The 15,805-nt window shown below is 43.4% G+C and overlaps 1 protein-coding gene across 1 annotated transcript; it reads left to right on the top strand.

The window, feature by feature from the left end:
- The first annotated feature begins 280 nt into the window (after nt 1-280).
- On the top strand, nt 281-9,953 carry LOC130119069 (nucleoside diphosphate kinase A 2-like). The gene is made up of 5 exons (XM_056287458.1): nt 281-403; nt 4,555-4,687; nt 6,933-7,034; nt 8,176-8,288; nt 9,659-9,953. The coding sequence occupies exons 2-5, from the start codon at nt 4,559-4,561 to the stop codon at nt 9,774-9,776; spliced, it is 462 nt and encodes a 153-aa protein (XP_056143433.1). The 5' UTR covers nt 281-403; nt 4,555-4,558; the 3' UTR covers nt 9,777-9,953.
- The last annotated feature ends 5,852 nt before the right edge of the window (nt 9,954-15,805 follow it).

Raw genomic sequence — 15,805 nt, 5'->3', positions numbered from 1 at the left:
GTGTGTGTGTCTGCGTGGGGGGGGGCTGTCCGTGTCCGTCTCTCTCACACACACACGCACGTTCTCTCTCTCGCGCACACACGTTCTCTCTCTCTCTCTCTCTCTCTCTCTCTCTCTCTCTCTCTCTCTCTCTCTCTCTCTCTCTCTCTCTCTCTCTCTCTCTCTCTCTCTCTCTCTCTCTCTCTCTCTCTCTCTCTCTCACACACACACACACACACACATATAACCATCACCGCCTGTTGCCCGTCACCTCGGAGCCCCGCCCCCCTCCTCTCGCGCAGTCAAGCCTTTAAATACCGGTCCGCTCGGTCGCATCGGCCTCGGTGATCGTTCCCTCGCCGCTTGCTGCAGTCCGTCTCCCGCTGTGTCTTCTCACGTTCCCTGTGAACTCCCGTTAAAGAAGGTAGCTATCACGGAGGGGTTTGGGCACCGCAGCCATAGTTATGCTCTACAGTCATGTTTTATTAACTCAGTTGACCGCAGAAGCAACTTCTAACGCACTTCTTTTAAGCCTGTTAAATGACCCGTTTTGAGTAACAACTATTAGCCATGAATATTGTCAGTATTAGCAATAGTGTGACGAAGATAGGGTATAATTGGTATTTGCAAATAGATGTCCCAATTTTATTTCTATAAAATCCAAACGTGGCCTAGGTCACATGGTAGCGTCATGCTAGTTAGTGAATGGGGTATGAGGTTCAGGCTAACCAGCCGTCAGGAACAGTGTTTTATTTGCATGTGGCAGCCACTGCTCCTTTCATATGCTTCATCGAGCTGTATTTTTGTTAAAGCAAAATCATTTTTTTTCAATACAGCTCTCAAATGTTCTTCACAAAGTCAGCTGGCCTCGTCCTGGTAGTGACAGGCTGATGGGATGGTTTGAGACAGGTGCTCTGTGGGCTTACTTACTGCAGCATGACTCCGCTTAATCCTTCCTGCGGGTCACTGTAAAGCCAATCATATAGAACCCAGGCTACCTTATGCATTAAACACTCAACTAGGCTCTGACTTGGCAATCTACTTAATTAGAAATCCGATTCCTTTTGCATTCACTAAACCGCGCTGTTGAGCCGTCAGCCTGCCTCCCTCTATAGAGCCAGAGGATGCTCTTGTCTAATTTCCTTAAAAAATATATTTTCTTGAGTCTCCTCTCATCTCCCGTCCAGTAGTTTGTTGGGGCTGCAACCTCACCTCTCTGCTTCCACAAAGGAAATTTTCTTCTATAGTGGCTTTTACTTGATATGTGGGATACTAGATATGCTTTTTTTTGCCAATTGTGCTATTTTTTGGGGCTCCATGGAAATTGTGTGTGTGTGTGGGGGGGGGGGGGTAAAAGGGATTAAATATTGATTTCTGTAATAAGATTTTGCTAAAAGTATAGGTCAGCGTGATGTAACTGGCTTTCAGGCGATAAATCAATAGTAACTAATAAGTAATGAGTAAGTGTTGGAATATAACAACAGAATAAAATATGGGAGACGCAAAATAACATAGGAAACCCACTTCAGTCCCTTTACTTTAAATGCCCACCTTTTGCCCTTTAAGATGTGGTCACAAATAATTTCATCTGCTTCATGTGACCCTGTTGTTGGGGATGAAAATGCAATCTTATGCTTATTGTTATACCTGTTCAGGATTAAAATTTCTATACAAAATTGGAGACTTTTAATATGCTAAAGCTGTAGTGTGCAGCTTATAGTTTCTAAAATAGCAGCGTCCGCTAGGCTGACTTTATTCCATCCCGGCAGTGGAGGTTGGCATAACACGAGCTTGCTCTCAAACCTGCCTGCTTGCTAGAAAAACCTATTATTGTACACACATAGAAACACCATCTGTTTGGCATAGCTCATTGGTTAAAATCTTATCCGTGTGCTACTGCACTCAGATTTACAATGACACGCACTTGCAGTACATATTTACCCTGTGTGCGCCAAATGGCATATTGCTCATGCTAAGGCACAGTTGTCATGTTGCAGGAAGCTGCTGCTTCAGCAACAGGCAAAAGTTGGCTATCTCCACATTCCTTACCAGCCATGCATATGCTTACGCGTGTGTGTGTGTTGGTTGGGGATGTAGGGGTGGGAGGTGTGGGGTAATTGGTGCAAGTTCCACCTGCTGTGAGAGTCTCTGATTTCCAGATCAGCCAGGGATATGGGTATCAACTTAAAATGAACCAAGCTCCTAAGCAAAATGCAGGGTAACCGATCCTTGGCACCGGGGATGTCAAGTGCGCCGTGATCTGAAAGCTTTGTCTAAAATTATGAGGGATGCCATCTCCCAATGGATATTTAGTTTCTGTGCAACTAGCAAATTAAATGCATGGTTAACATCCCACTGGATTGGAGGACCCCTGTTCCAGTTAAGTGGCAGTACTTTTTACAGACGCTGCCAAGGGCTACAATGGGGCTGTGTGGTGTAGTTGGTTCAGCTGTTAGCACTGTCAGAGCTGCCAGCTGTTTCCTAATTTGAAGGGATAACAGCTTCAAAGGAGCAACCAGTTTCCAAGTTGATTAAAGAATAAGAGTGCAGTGCAGTGCAACCAAGCCTAGCTGTAGTCCAGCGGCTCACCAAATCTGCGACTCTGGACCACAGTACTGCTGTCTTCTACTCTTTCAGGTGCTGACCAATACTCACATGTCGTGCCAGGTCTAAAAAAACCCCGCTTTTTTAAGATGGCAGAATTGAAAACCTGCAGTACTAAGGGTCTTGAGGATTCAAGTGAGGACTATATGTTGTTGTCATTGGGCATTTGGGAAGGTGCCTTTAAATTAAGCTGCTGAATTAACCTCTTATTAGACATCTCCCCGTGAAAGGGTTTCTTTTAGGGAGTTCTAAGCACAGGATGTTGTCTTGCTGTAAGGCCCACTGGGGCAAATTTGTAATATATGATATTGGGCCATACAAATAAAATTGACTTGACTTGACAAACAGGTTATTAAAGAAAAGTGTAATACACTGCATTATACTGAGGTTTGGAAAACATCAACTCAAGACACCATCAATTAGAGGTGCTCATTTTTAAGTTGCTAATATTCGCACCTCATAAGGGTTGGAAAAACATCGCCCAAATTAAACAGCCATATCAACTTCAAATGAGAAGCTCACGGCAGAATTTAGACGAGTCCCAGGACTTTTTTCAGAGAAAACATGTACAAAGTAATGAGAAGTGTATCATCTTCTCATTCAAGGCTAATTATCAAGATGCTAGGAAAGCAGAATGCAGGGTAACTCACCCAACACCCGAGTGATGTTTGGACAACTGTGTAACTTTAGAGGGCATATCGACTTCAAGTGAATAGCAACTATCAGTGGTTCCAGGAGCACAACCACATCAGAAAATACCTTCCGTATCAGAGATGGGGGGAATTTCACCTTGTGAAGAATACACCGCCTCACGATGTGCAGAAAGCAGAGTGCAGTTGCCAGTGCAGGGTTACAATTAGCGGTATGGAAACGATTGCCCAACGGCTAATTCTTCAAGTGGTTTGGGAAGCAGAACGCAAGGTAGCACATGCAGAGTTTGGGAAACATTTAGCCTTGGCATATCCATTCCATGGGGCTAATGGTGTCTGTCAAGATGCCCTCTATGTGGGGATTGTGCTAACGCAGGAAGAGGGGGGCTTAAAATAACACATTTTATTGTATTTACTGTGCCTGACTCTCTGTCTGGCTGTTAAAGTGCTGCTCTGCACCTGTTGGCCTAGAACTACCCTGGGGAGAGGTGACACAACATGCACGGCAAGCACACATGCGCATTAGCCATGCCACACACATGTGTACACATGCATGCAGACGGGCATGGCAGCGCCTCCACCCAGACACTGAGCTGACTTTGACAGATAGCACCATGAAACTTGGACAGTGATTTTTTTTTAGTTTGGATATATGTGTTAGTTTGAATATGTGTGTTCTTGTAGTTTTTTGGATGTGTTTTTGTCTTTTTGTTGTACTGCCATCGGCTGGGGGAAACTTCATTTCATGTACACAAGTGCATGAAGTGAAATGACAAAGTGTTCCTGATTCCTAAACTGAGAGGATAAGATGGGACGTCTGCTGTGCTTATCAGCCAGTTTGACTTTAGTGTACATACGTACATTTTCCAGCCCATCATGCAGAAGACTAACTAGTGGTTGATAAAAAGAAAAACGAAATAAGAGAAAGCGTTAAAATCATAAAAATAAAAAATAGATGAAATATAACAAAAAATAAATGATCACTTAACAAAAAGACTATTAAAAAAGGAGCGTTTTATGCGTGGTTTAAGAGATGATAATGATCACAATAGTGATCTTAATTTTTATAGCAATGTAGGAAATAGTACTTAACAGTGTTACAAGATGCTGTAAAAACATTAAAATCAATAATTCAACAGTCCTTTAACAGGATGTCTGGGAGGGTGTTTCATGGGAATAAAGCTAAAAGGAATAAAACAGCTAAGCAACGTGTTATACAAAAACCTGTGAGAAGATGTTGAAAGAGTATATTGAAAAGATGAAACTGTTATGATGATGATGATGATTTTGTTTTATTTTATTTGTCCGTCCCATGTGCTAGCATCATGTCTGCTGAGATGGAGCGTACCTTTGTGGCCGTCAAGCCTGATGGTGTGCAGAGAGGCCTGTGTGGTGAGATCATCAAGCGCTTTGAGCAGAAGGGCTTCAGACTGGTGGCTGCCAAGTTCCTGCAGGTGACTTCAGTGACAGATGAATAACGCTCAGAAAAAAATGATCCAACAGGCAGTGAGATTATATATCCCTATGTACTTCCAACATTTCATTAACTTGAGAACTTGCTCAGTCAGGAACCAGGAACAATTTATTGTCATTACTTTCATGTACTTGCATACACAAAAGAAACAAAATTCTTGTTTCCCCCAGCCCACAGCAGTGCGACACAAAAGACATAAACACACATCCCAAATTTCCCAAAAAACGATATCACCAAAAACATACAAAAACGGAGAGAACAAAGCAAAAAAAAACACAAACAGTTAACAACACAGTCCACTCAGTGTGATACAGTCCAAAAAGTCCACTGTCCAGAGAGCGAACGCCAGCCAGGATGACTGTCAGAACTGCCGGTCTGCATGGGTTAGCAGTTAGCTTAGCCTGCCCCGCTTCTGCATCCCATCAGACCGCCCTCAGTGTTTCCTCCTTGGGTGCAGCTCTGGCAGGCCGTGGTCCTTGGGCCCACCAGATGCAGCAGACCAGGCTCTCCCAGCCGGCCCAACGCCAGCTCTCCCAGCCAGACACCTTTGACACACCTCCCCGCACTCCAGACGACAACACTAAAACACAGTCAATGCTAGGCGAGGCCGCCGCCAGACTGCTCTCGGTGTTATCAGAACTGCCTGTCTGCATGGGCTAGCAGTTAGCTTAGCCTGCCCTGCTTCTGCATCCCGTCAGACCGCCCTCAGTGTTTCCTCCTTGGGTGCAGCTCTGGCAGGCCGTGGTCCCTGGGCCCACCAGATGCAGCAGACCAAGCTCTCCCAGCCAATCCAGCGCCAGCTCTCAGCCGATCCAGCGCCAGCTCTCGTACTCATATAATCTCACCATTTGTCAAAGAATGTACCCATCTCGTCAGTGTAATCTTGCTTCACATTTATCGAGTTAGAAACGTTCACAACCTCACACTCATAGTCCTCCGCTGTGTGATTGCTGAAGCAGTTGGATGGTAATGCTTTGCTCAGTGGTAACCGTTTCCTTCAAAAACGGGGACCTTATGGTCGAAAGACAGCCTTTCTAATTCCTCTGCAATCATAACGACTTTTTATAACGGGACACGTTCCTATATAGCAAAGACATATTGTTCAGAAATATAGTTCAAATTATAGAACGCATACACCCTCCAACACACTCTTCAAATGTACACAAACAGTTTCTGAATCTGTGAGGTGTGAAGTATTTCCAAAAACTGAAAGCTCAAATCTGTGGTCCAGAGACTGTAAATCAGCACCTCTGGTCTCTTTCCATCTCAAAGTGGAGCAAAGGGCTCCTCCTGCCAAATGCTGATAGAACAATGACAGCCCTGTCACTCCTTCATACTTTGGCCACTTGTGCGCGCGCACACACACACACACACACACACACACACACACACGCTCTAGGCTCCACATCTGTGTAGGAGACGACACGACAGCTGTTGAGTGGCTAAGTCTGTCCTAGCGACATATAAGGACAGACAGCTATGTTACTGGTCTTCTCTCTCTCTCTCTCTCACTCTCTCTCTCTCTCTCTCTCTCTCTCTCTCTCTCTCTCTCTCTCTCTCTCTCTCTCTCTCTCTCTCTCTCTCCCTCTCACACACACACACACACACACACACACACACACACACACACACACACACACACACACACACACACACACACACACACACACACACACACACACACAGGCGGCACGGGGGCCCAGTGGTTAGCGCTGTCACCTCACAGCAAGAAGGTCGTGGGTTCGAACCCCAGGGTAGTCCAACCTTGGGGGTCATCCCAGGTGCTTTCTGTGTGGAGTTTGCATGTTCTCCCCGTGTCTGCGGTGGGTTTTCTCCGGGTGCTCTGGTTTCCCCCACCATCAAAAAGACATGCATGTTAGGGTTAATACTCCTGTCTGTGCCCCTGACCAAGGCAATGGGGAAAGAATTGGAGTTGGTCCCTGGGCCACACATGAGGGCGGCAGCCCACTGCTGCTAGCTGCACAGATCATAGTTAGGATGGTTTAATTTGCAGTAAATGAATTACCTCAAGTGCATTAATAAAGGAAACTTAACTAGTGAGTCAAAGTGATCTTGGTAGTCTGCTGGTATTTATTCTACATTTTGTCATTTCTAACCATTTTGCCAGTACGTGCACATAGCTGATTTCACTAGTTGGCACATCCTCCACTGGACCACTGACTGGTGTGTGTTTTACCTTCATTGTTCTTGTCTGTTGTGTTCAGGCCTCAGAGGATCACATGAAGAAGCACTACGCAGATCTGAAGGACAAGCCTTTCTTTGCTGGACTCTGCAAATACATGTCCTCTGGTCCTATCTTCGCCATGGTAACACACACATGCACACGCTTTTCTTTCCCTTTAGTTGTCCTTGTTTCTCTGTCTCACTCTCCTTTGATGGTGTTGTATCTCTGTGGTCTCACACCACTCGTCTCTCACTATGCCCATCTCTCTCTCTCTCTCTCCCCTCCTCTTATCACTCCCACATGCACACATACCAGTCTATCATTTCTCTCCCTTCCTGTCTTACACACCAGAGTGCTATCATTTCTCTCTTGTCTCCATACGCAGTTCTGGCTCTTCTCTCACCCTCTTCAGTGTCATCCATCTCCTCACACTCTTCTTCCTGCTCTCCCCGATAGCTCTTCTCCTCACCCCACACCTCTGCTCTCTTCACTCCTCCTCCAGTCTCCTTCAGTAGAAGTTGATAATAACTAAAATGGGCGTTATGTAAAGTCGTTCATGGCAGAAAGAAACACACACACACACACACACACACACACACACACACACACACACACACACACACACACACACACACACACACACACACACCTAACTAGGGTTGGTATCTTCGCCTTACCCATTGGTCCTGTCTTTATTTCTGCCCTGTCCTTTTCTTGTGCAGCATTGTCTCTGTATCTGTTTTGTCTTAATTGTTAATTGCTAAAAAAAAAAAAAATGAGAGCAACACTAAACAGAAAAATCTATATATTGGGTCCATTATGAATTATGATGCATTTACTTTATCTTTGCAAAAAATGTGCACAATCAGGAATTGCAACCAAAAAAAAAAAGGAAAGTAAAATGCTGTAACTGAATCATGTATACTTCCTGCTACTCCTTTTTGAACATGTAATATTCAATTTATATTGTATATGAGAATTTGAGTAGTTTATTTAGGTTTATAGGTTATTTCAATTTTATATTTTATCTGTCTTTTGTTCTTTTTTACATGTTCAAAATAAATAAATCATTGCACATCTTGTCAAAGATGAAAAACATTACATTTACCGTAGAACTAAAAATATCAGCCCATGTTTCCAGTAATAACTTGTTCTCTGTATGTCTATATAATGTGTGCGGATGTAGCTCGGGGACAAAAGTCCAGAGCATTTTATTTCCTCATCTCCCTCTGCTGTAGTGTTATGGGAAACCTTAATAAACCGGTGAAATCTGTTTCTCTCAGGTGTGGGAGGGTCAGAACATTGTGAAGATGGGCAGGATGATGCTGGGTGAGACCAACCCTGCTGACTCCAAGCCTGGCAGCATCCGCGGAGACTTCTGCATCCAGGTTGGCAGGTGAGCCTCATTAACTCACCCCGTTATGTTTCCCGGGGGAAACTGACAGGTGAGAAACCTGTCAGTTGGTGACAGGGGAGAAACCAGACATGAGTCACAGGCAGCGAGGTAACAGTAACAGTCAGTTTAATGCACAAACAGTCTTTCACTTGACAGGGGTTCGGTACATGGGTCAGTCAGATCTGGCAAACAAAATCCGGCAAGGAGAAGACAAAGGCGAGGTCAGGGAAAACAAAGCTGTGATCAAAAAAACACTAGAAACGTCCGGGTAGCGTAGTGGTCTATTCTGTTGCCTACCAACATGTGGAATGCCAGTTTGAATCCCCGTGTTGCCTCCGGCTTGGTCGGGCGTCCCTACAGACACAATTGTTCGTGTTTGCGGGTGGGAAGCCGGATGTGGGTATGTGTCCTGTTCACTGCACTAGCGCCTCCTCTGGTCAGTTGGGGCACCTGTTCAGGGGGAGGGGGAACTGGGGGGAATAGCGTGATCCTCCCATGTGCTGCGTCTCCCCAGGCAAAACTCTTCACTGTCAGGTAAAAAGAAGTGGCTGGCGACTCCACATGCATCGGAGGAGGCATGTGGTAGTCTGCAGCCCTCCCCGGATCAGCAAAGGGAGTGGAGCAGCAACCGGGACGGCTCGAAAGAGTGGGGTAATTGGATGGATACTATTGGGGAGACAACGGGGGGGGGGGACACTAGCAACAAGACACTAGGAAAAACCAGGCTGGATCTTTAGACAGGTTACAAAGGTTACACAGACAAGGCAAGCTGGCACTGAGTGAGGAGGACAAACAGACTAAATACACTTGGGAGTAGATGTGGGAATAGGGAACAGGTGTGGGCTACATGGGATTTGACTGAGGACAAAACCAGGGGCAGGAACTGACACAACGAGACAGGTGAGAACTTCAAAATAAAACAGGAAGGAAAACAGACAACGATGAAGGTAATGGGCTGACTCACTGAAACTGTGGGAGACAGTGACTGCCGAAAATAACCGAGGCTCTGAGAGACAATGAGAAAATGACTGACTGAACTTACCGAGGAGACACGTGACACACCCACACACACAACACAAGCATACAAAAACAGACCCACGTGCAAACACTGACATACATACACACACACGAACACACACACACACACACACACACACACACACACACACACACACACACACACACACACACACACACACACACACACACACACACACAGAGACTACACTCAAAGTTCTCAGTAACAATTTAAGAATCAATTTCTTTATTTTCGATAATCTTGCTTTATCCTCGTAATGAATTGATGAATTTCCCCAAAGTGGAGATTGGTCCATGGTTAAGTAACACATATTATTCCCTGTCCCTCGCAGGAACATCATCCACGGCAGTGACACTATGGAGAATGCCAAGTTGGAGATTGCCCTGTGGTTCAAACCCGAAGAGTTTGTCTCCTACAAGCCCTGCGCCCAGGAGTGGCTGTACGAGTAAACCTGCCAATCACAGATAACAACAGCATAACAACACCAACCTGAACCATTTAACCTCTTCTCCCCATCAGACTCATCCTTCATGTAGTGGATCTACTAATCTGGTCTCCACTGTGCACTTTTTTGGTGACTATACATTCAAACATGTAGCACTTATCAATAAAGTACCCTGGTGACAGTCATGTGCCAAGTCTGGTTTGTGGTGCAGCATGCAGAGACATGTACTTTTTGAATAACCATATACCACCACTTATGCTGTTAATAGTGGATACATCAGAAGCACCATATGCACTGTGACATGAATATTTACCTGTACATGTAGCCTGGGAAGACCTTGTGATAATGGAAGCATCAACCCTGGCCCATTAAACCACACAGGAACGAGTTATACTCAACTTTTGCATTTATGACATTAGGCACACATCACCATGTGGCTTCACCAGCAGATGACCAACAATTAAATGTAGTTGTGGAGCTGTCATGGATCACATGACAATGTAGTTGTGAAGCTGTCATGGACCATGTGACATTATTTCTAACATCATCACCATGAACAATACACATTTACCAAAGTGCCCAGATGGAAGGTGTCCACCTTGCTACCCACATACATGAAAAAAATTGTACCGTTACATAAACACAACATAACAAAACTGAGGACCAGGTACCTGGATGGCCCAAAGATTATGGCTATTAAGTCTGTTGTATTATAAAATGGAAAAAAAACAAACAAACAAATTTTTCACATTTTCTTCAAAAAACTTCAGTGGATCAAAAATGTACCTTTTTCAGCAGTATTCCCAACCATCAATGATTGGGGTTATGTCGTCATCAGAGACAACAATTTATCACCTTGACTGTCCCCTCTTGCCTCCAGCAAACATCCATTTGTCCCAGAAAGAAACCATATTACTTCCAAAATCAGGTGGTGTTTGCCCCAGGCCATTCCAACTCTGCACAAGACACACGAGGACCATCCGGGACAACAGACTCAATAGTGATGCTAACTGTCTTTGCCAGTAATGGACACACAAAGTCTGATATCCCTGCAAAGTTATGTTGACAGCAGAGATGGCAGACTATGCAATAGTCAACACTGCAATGCAGAATCCAGTGACAACCCCTGTAGGCATGATGTACAAGCTCAGGTTCAGGTTTTTGTTGTTGGTTTTCTAAATCTGCACCACAAGGACTCTGACTGTATGGAGCTTGTTATAAAGAACACAAAGGACATAAACATGAGGCCCTAAAGACGGAAATAAAATCGAATAGTTAATTAAATAAGGAGAGTATTGAAATACCTAACCTAAGTTTGTAGCAACAAATCCAGGGCAGGTACCCAATACATAAGACCAAGAATTAAGAAGCATAGCCTTATTTCCAGAATTCACAAGTTCAAATGTGCAACTGGGAAGGATGAATGGAGACTCTCTGCTCCCCTTAAACAACTCCCAATGAGGAGCCCAAAGCATTAAGCCCGACAAATGCTCCTGTGAAGCCATGCATAGGGTTGTAAGCATGAATTTAAATGTAAGTTTCCTTTAGTAATCCCCTTGGTGAAATTCAGTTACTGCAAATTAACCCATCCTAGCTGTGATCTGTGTAGCTAGGAGCAGTGGGGTGCTGCCTTCATGCTGCACCCAGGGATCAACTCCAGTTCTTTTCCCCTTGCCTTGGTCAGGGGCACAGGCAGGAGTATTAACCCTAACATGCATGTTTCTTTTGATGGTGGGGGAAACCAGAGCACCCGGAGGAAACCCACTGCAGACACGGGAGAACATGCAAACTCCACACAGAGAACGACCTGGGATACACCGCACCCCCCCAAGGTTGGACAGTCCCGAGGTTCAAACCCTGGACCTTCCTGCTGTGAGGTGACAGTGCTAACCACTGGGCCACTGTGCCGCCCAGAGGAGTGAAAGCCACTATGTATCTGGGCAAGTAGAAAAATGCAGCTTCCTTGCTGGGCAGATTACAGGCTGGGTTGGGTTCAGTCATCAGAGAAGGAGAGAGTTACTTCCTGATGATACCACTTTTTTTTATCTTTCTTTTTTTTGCCGCCCATATTAAGGATGATCTGGGGGAACTATGGATCAGTCTCCGTCCATCTGCCATGTGACACACACTCTGGCAATTACAAAATAACAATAACAATGATAGGTTCAGATGGCGCTCCCTGCAGGCCAAAAAGATGCTAAGCTTTAAACAAGCACAATCTCCGTTGCAGGTAGAGCCTTGAAATGTGTGTACAAACATGAATCCCCTCACCTGAACATTTTGCATCTTGAACCATTAAGCTCTGTCCACAGATAGTTTCTGTTATTGTATGAAATATTTTTTCAGACAATCCATTGTCTCTATCTCAAAATTCACGAGATTAAGTCTTCTAAAATACTTATGTTCCATATATTTCAGGGGGGACAATTTCACTGTATACAACAAAAAACTGAACCATAGCGTTTTGTCATGGCACTTCTCTACTGGACATCAAAGTGAAACGTCACCGGATTCCTCTCAAATTTGAACAAGCATAACTGCATTTCCCTTGCATTTCCCTTCCCTCAAGAAATATGATCTGTGCATGCATCACTTCATCCTCTACACATTTGTCTCCTTTGAACAGGTTAAGAACTTTTGGGGATGACGTGTTTACTTTGGAGAAAAAAACCCAGCTGAAAAGTAAGACAGGTTATTATTCCTGTTTCAACTGTCACACTTCAAGCCAGGGAGTTGCTGCATTATTGATGAGGGACAACATGTTTACCTTTGTTTTATCACATTTTAAATATAGTATCTTACCTACTTGGGGAATTAGTATTAATCCTAAAAAATGCCAACAAAGCCTGTATTTCTCAGAATTAGTATGCATCTCTGTGCAAGTGGGTCTCTACAACGTAGCATTCAAATTAAAGAATATTGAACTTAATAGATATAAAACAATACAATAGGAAACAACATAGCACAATAACCACTGCTATTATAATGGTGAATGATATTATTGAGGGACTGGACTGAAAAAATATTGTGCAGGTCTTTTTATTGATTTGTCCGAGGCTTTTGACACAGTTGACCTTGTCACCTTGGTGGATAGACTCTACAACATTGGCTTATCTTGGAATGCTGTAAGTTGGTTTTCAAATTACTTGTCAGCAATCAAAAAATGTGTCCAGTTCGCTGTCTTTCACTTCCTTCCTCCCTGTATCAAAGGGCATGCCCCAGGGTTCCATACTAGGACCAATGCTGTTCTCGATATATATGAATAACCTTTTTTGATAATTTATAGAATGCTGCATTCCATTTTTATGCAGATGATAGTTATCTATTGCTCATCCCCTTCAGGAGTAAAAACCCTTGAATTCCTGCAGTTGGGCTTTGATGTTGTTCAGTCCCATTTAATTCGATTTAAGTTGGTGTTAAATGCAGACAAATCCAAATTCATACTGTTGTCAAATGGCAAAGAGTTAACATCTAATCTTCCTAAGATATCAACTGCTCATGGGGTTGAAATTGAAATGGTAACAACATATAAGTGTTTAGGTATTGGTATTGATCAGAACTTGTCATTCAAATCACATATTGAAAACCTTGTTTCCAAGCTGAAGCTTAAATTAAGTTTCTTTTTTAGGAAATAAATCCTGTTTCTCCCTCCAGGCAAGGAAACACTTGATTTTGGCAACTCTTTTAAAAAAAATTTTTTTAACCTATATTGGACTACGGCAACCTGCTCTTTATGAATGCACCTGACCAGTCCCTGAAAAAGTTGGACACTGCTCAACCCTGCTCCTGGAGAGCTACCATCCTGTTGGTTTTCAATACAACCCTAATTTAAGACACCTACTACTACTACTACTACTACTACTACTACTACTACTACTACTACAGCAGATCCTCTGTTTCCATCTCTTCCTGTCCTCTGCATCTTCCTCTGTCATGCAAGCCACCTGCATGTCCTCACAATATCCATAAACCTCCTCTTTAGCCTTCCTCTTTTCTTCTCCCATGGCAGCTCCATATTCAGAATCCTCCTCCCAATATACCCAGCATCTCTCCTCCACACATGTCCAAACCATCTCAATCTCACCTCTCATGCTTTGTCTCCAAACCGTCCAACCTGAGCTGTCCCTCTAATATACTCGTTCCTAATCCTGCCCTCCTTTGTCACTCCCAATGAAAATCTTAGTATCTTCAATTCTACCACCCCCAGCTCTGCCTCCTGTCTTTTCGTTAGTGCCACTGTCTCCAAACCATGCGACATAGCTGGTCTCACCATCTTGTAAACCTTCCCTTTAACTCTTACTAGTACCCTTCTGTCGCAAATCATTCCTGACACTCTTCTCCAACCACTCCATCCTGCCTGCACACTCTTCTTTACTTCTCTTCCCCCCTCCCTGTTACTTTGAACAGTTGACCTCAAGTATTTAAACTCATATGCCTTCATCACCTCTACTTCTCCTCAGTGGAATGGCATCCTCGCCATTCCACTGTCCTCCCTCTCATTCATGCATATGCATTCCATCTTACTCCTACTCACTTTCATTCCTCCTCTCTCCATTGCATACTTCCACGTCTCCAGGCTCTCCTCAACCTACACCCTACTCTCGCTACAGTCATCCATGAACATCATAATAATTTAACCTACCTGATTCTACTAATAACCTACTTTCAAGACCTTGATCAATTGAATCAGAAATCGGGTTGGAGTGAAAACCAGCAGGATGGTAGCAGCTCTCTGGGAGCAGGGATGTTGAGCACTTATGCTTTACATTTTATTACTGGCTGTAGCAATCTCATACACCACTGTACTCTGTATGCTGCTGCTAAATGGCCATCAATGTATGTTTGCAGACTTCAGATTGTTTGGCTTTTATATATAAATCTCTCCTTTGGCTGGTTTCTCTTTACCTGTATACATACATGTGTAAAAACCAAAATCAGTATGACCTGCACTCTCAAGATATTCTACAGATGTTGGTCCCCAGAGTTAGAACAGAATTAGGCAATAAAGCTTTTAAATGTTGCCTCTTCTTCCTGAAATAATGTACAGAAGGACATAAAATTGTCAGGGCTGATTACTATGGGGGGGATGTAAATCCATTTTAAAGGATGGAGAAAACTACTCTTGGTCAGTGTGATTGCTCCTTAATTTTTCACTGATATCACTCTAGAGATTTGTACTTGTCCTTGCGTCATAATTGAATTTTTGTCCTTGCCCTTGTATTAAACACTAACTGGATATTGCATTCATTTGTTTGTAGTGTGTGACAGTTGTATATGTCTGTTTGTAATGTTTGTGTTTATTGGTGTAACAATGTTTATGCTGCTCTCTTGGCCAGGTCACTTTTGAAAAAGGTTTTAATCTCAATGAGACTTTTACCTGGTTCATATAGGTTTTTTTTCCTGAAACCGTCAATGGTGTTGTTATAAGTGCTCAACTAATGAGGAGCAGAATATCAACACAGATACAGGAAAAAAAGTTTTAATACATTGCACTACAGGCCTGTTTCGTGCGTCGCACACTCATTAGCAGCTGATGAGTGCATGACGCATGAAACAGGCCTGTAGTGCTATGTATTAAAACTTTTTTTCCTGTATCTGTGTTGATATATGTATATATATAGTGGGTTTTTTTTCCCAGAAACCATCAATGGTGTAGATAAACGTGCTCAACAAATATATGATATAATTTTGTTAAAAGAAACACTCAAAAAAAAGGAGCAAAATCATCCAGTGAGTTAAGTAAATTCTTTATGAGACAGTACAAGTATATATACTGAGAGCAATAATCAATTTCAATAGGTGTTATTCCTCGTAGCACTCATGTGCTGACCTGGTTGGCCCGAGTCCTGTACTCTCCAATCCCTCCTTCAGAGAGGGCGGTCTATTCAAATTAAAAATAATCCATATTATGTGGTCTGTATGGGGTTTTGTGATCTGTGTTTATGATAGATATACTACAAGTGCAGTCAGTACATACAACCATATCCATCCATGCCAAAGCTAAAAGTCACATTGCCTCTCTAATGAAACAAA

Source organism: Lampris incognitus, chromosome 10 (assembly GCF_029633865.1).
Source record: "Lampris incognitus isolate fLamInc1 chromosome 10, fLamInc1.hap2, whole genome shotgun sequence".
NCBI classification, from domain to species: domain Eukaryota; kingdom Metazoa; phylum Chordata; class Actinopteri; order Lampriformes; family Lampridae; genus Lampris; species Lampris incognitus.
This window is presented reverse-complemented; position numbering and strand designations above follow the sequence as displayed.

Bases quoted from the DNA above. Each gene is read 5' to 3' on its own strand.
- LOC130119069 (XM_056287458.1), top strand. From the start codon at position 4,559: ATGTCTGCTGAGATGGAGCGTACCTTTGTGGCCGTCAAGCCTGATGGT. The intron at 4,688-6,932 runs GTGACTTCAGTG...TGTTGTGTTCAG, and splicing joins TGGCTGCCAAGTTCCTGCAG to GCCTCAGAGGATCACATGAA. The intron at 8,289-9,658 runs GTGAGCCTCATT...TGTCCCTCGCAG, and splicing joins TTCTGCATCCAGGTTGGCAG to GAACATCATCCACGGCAGTG.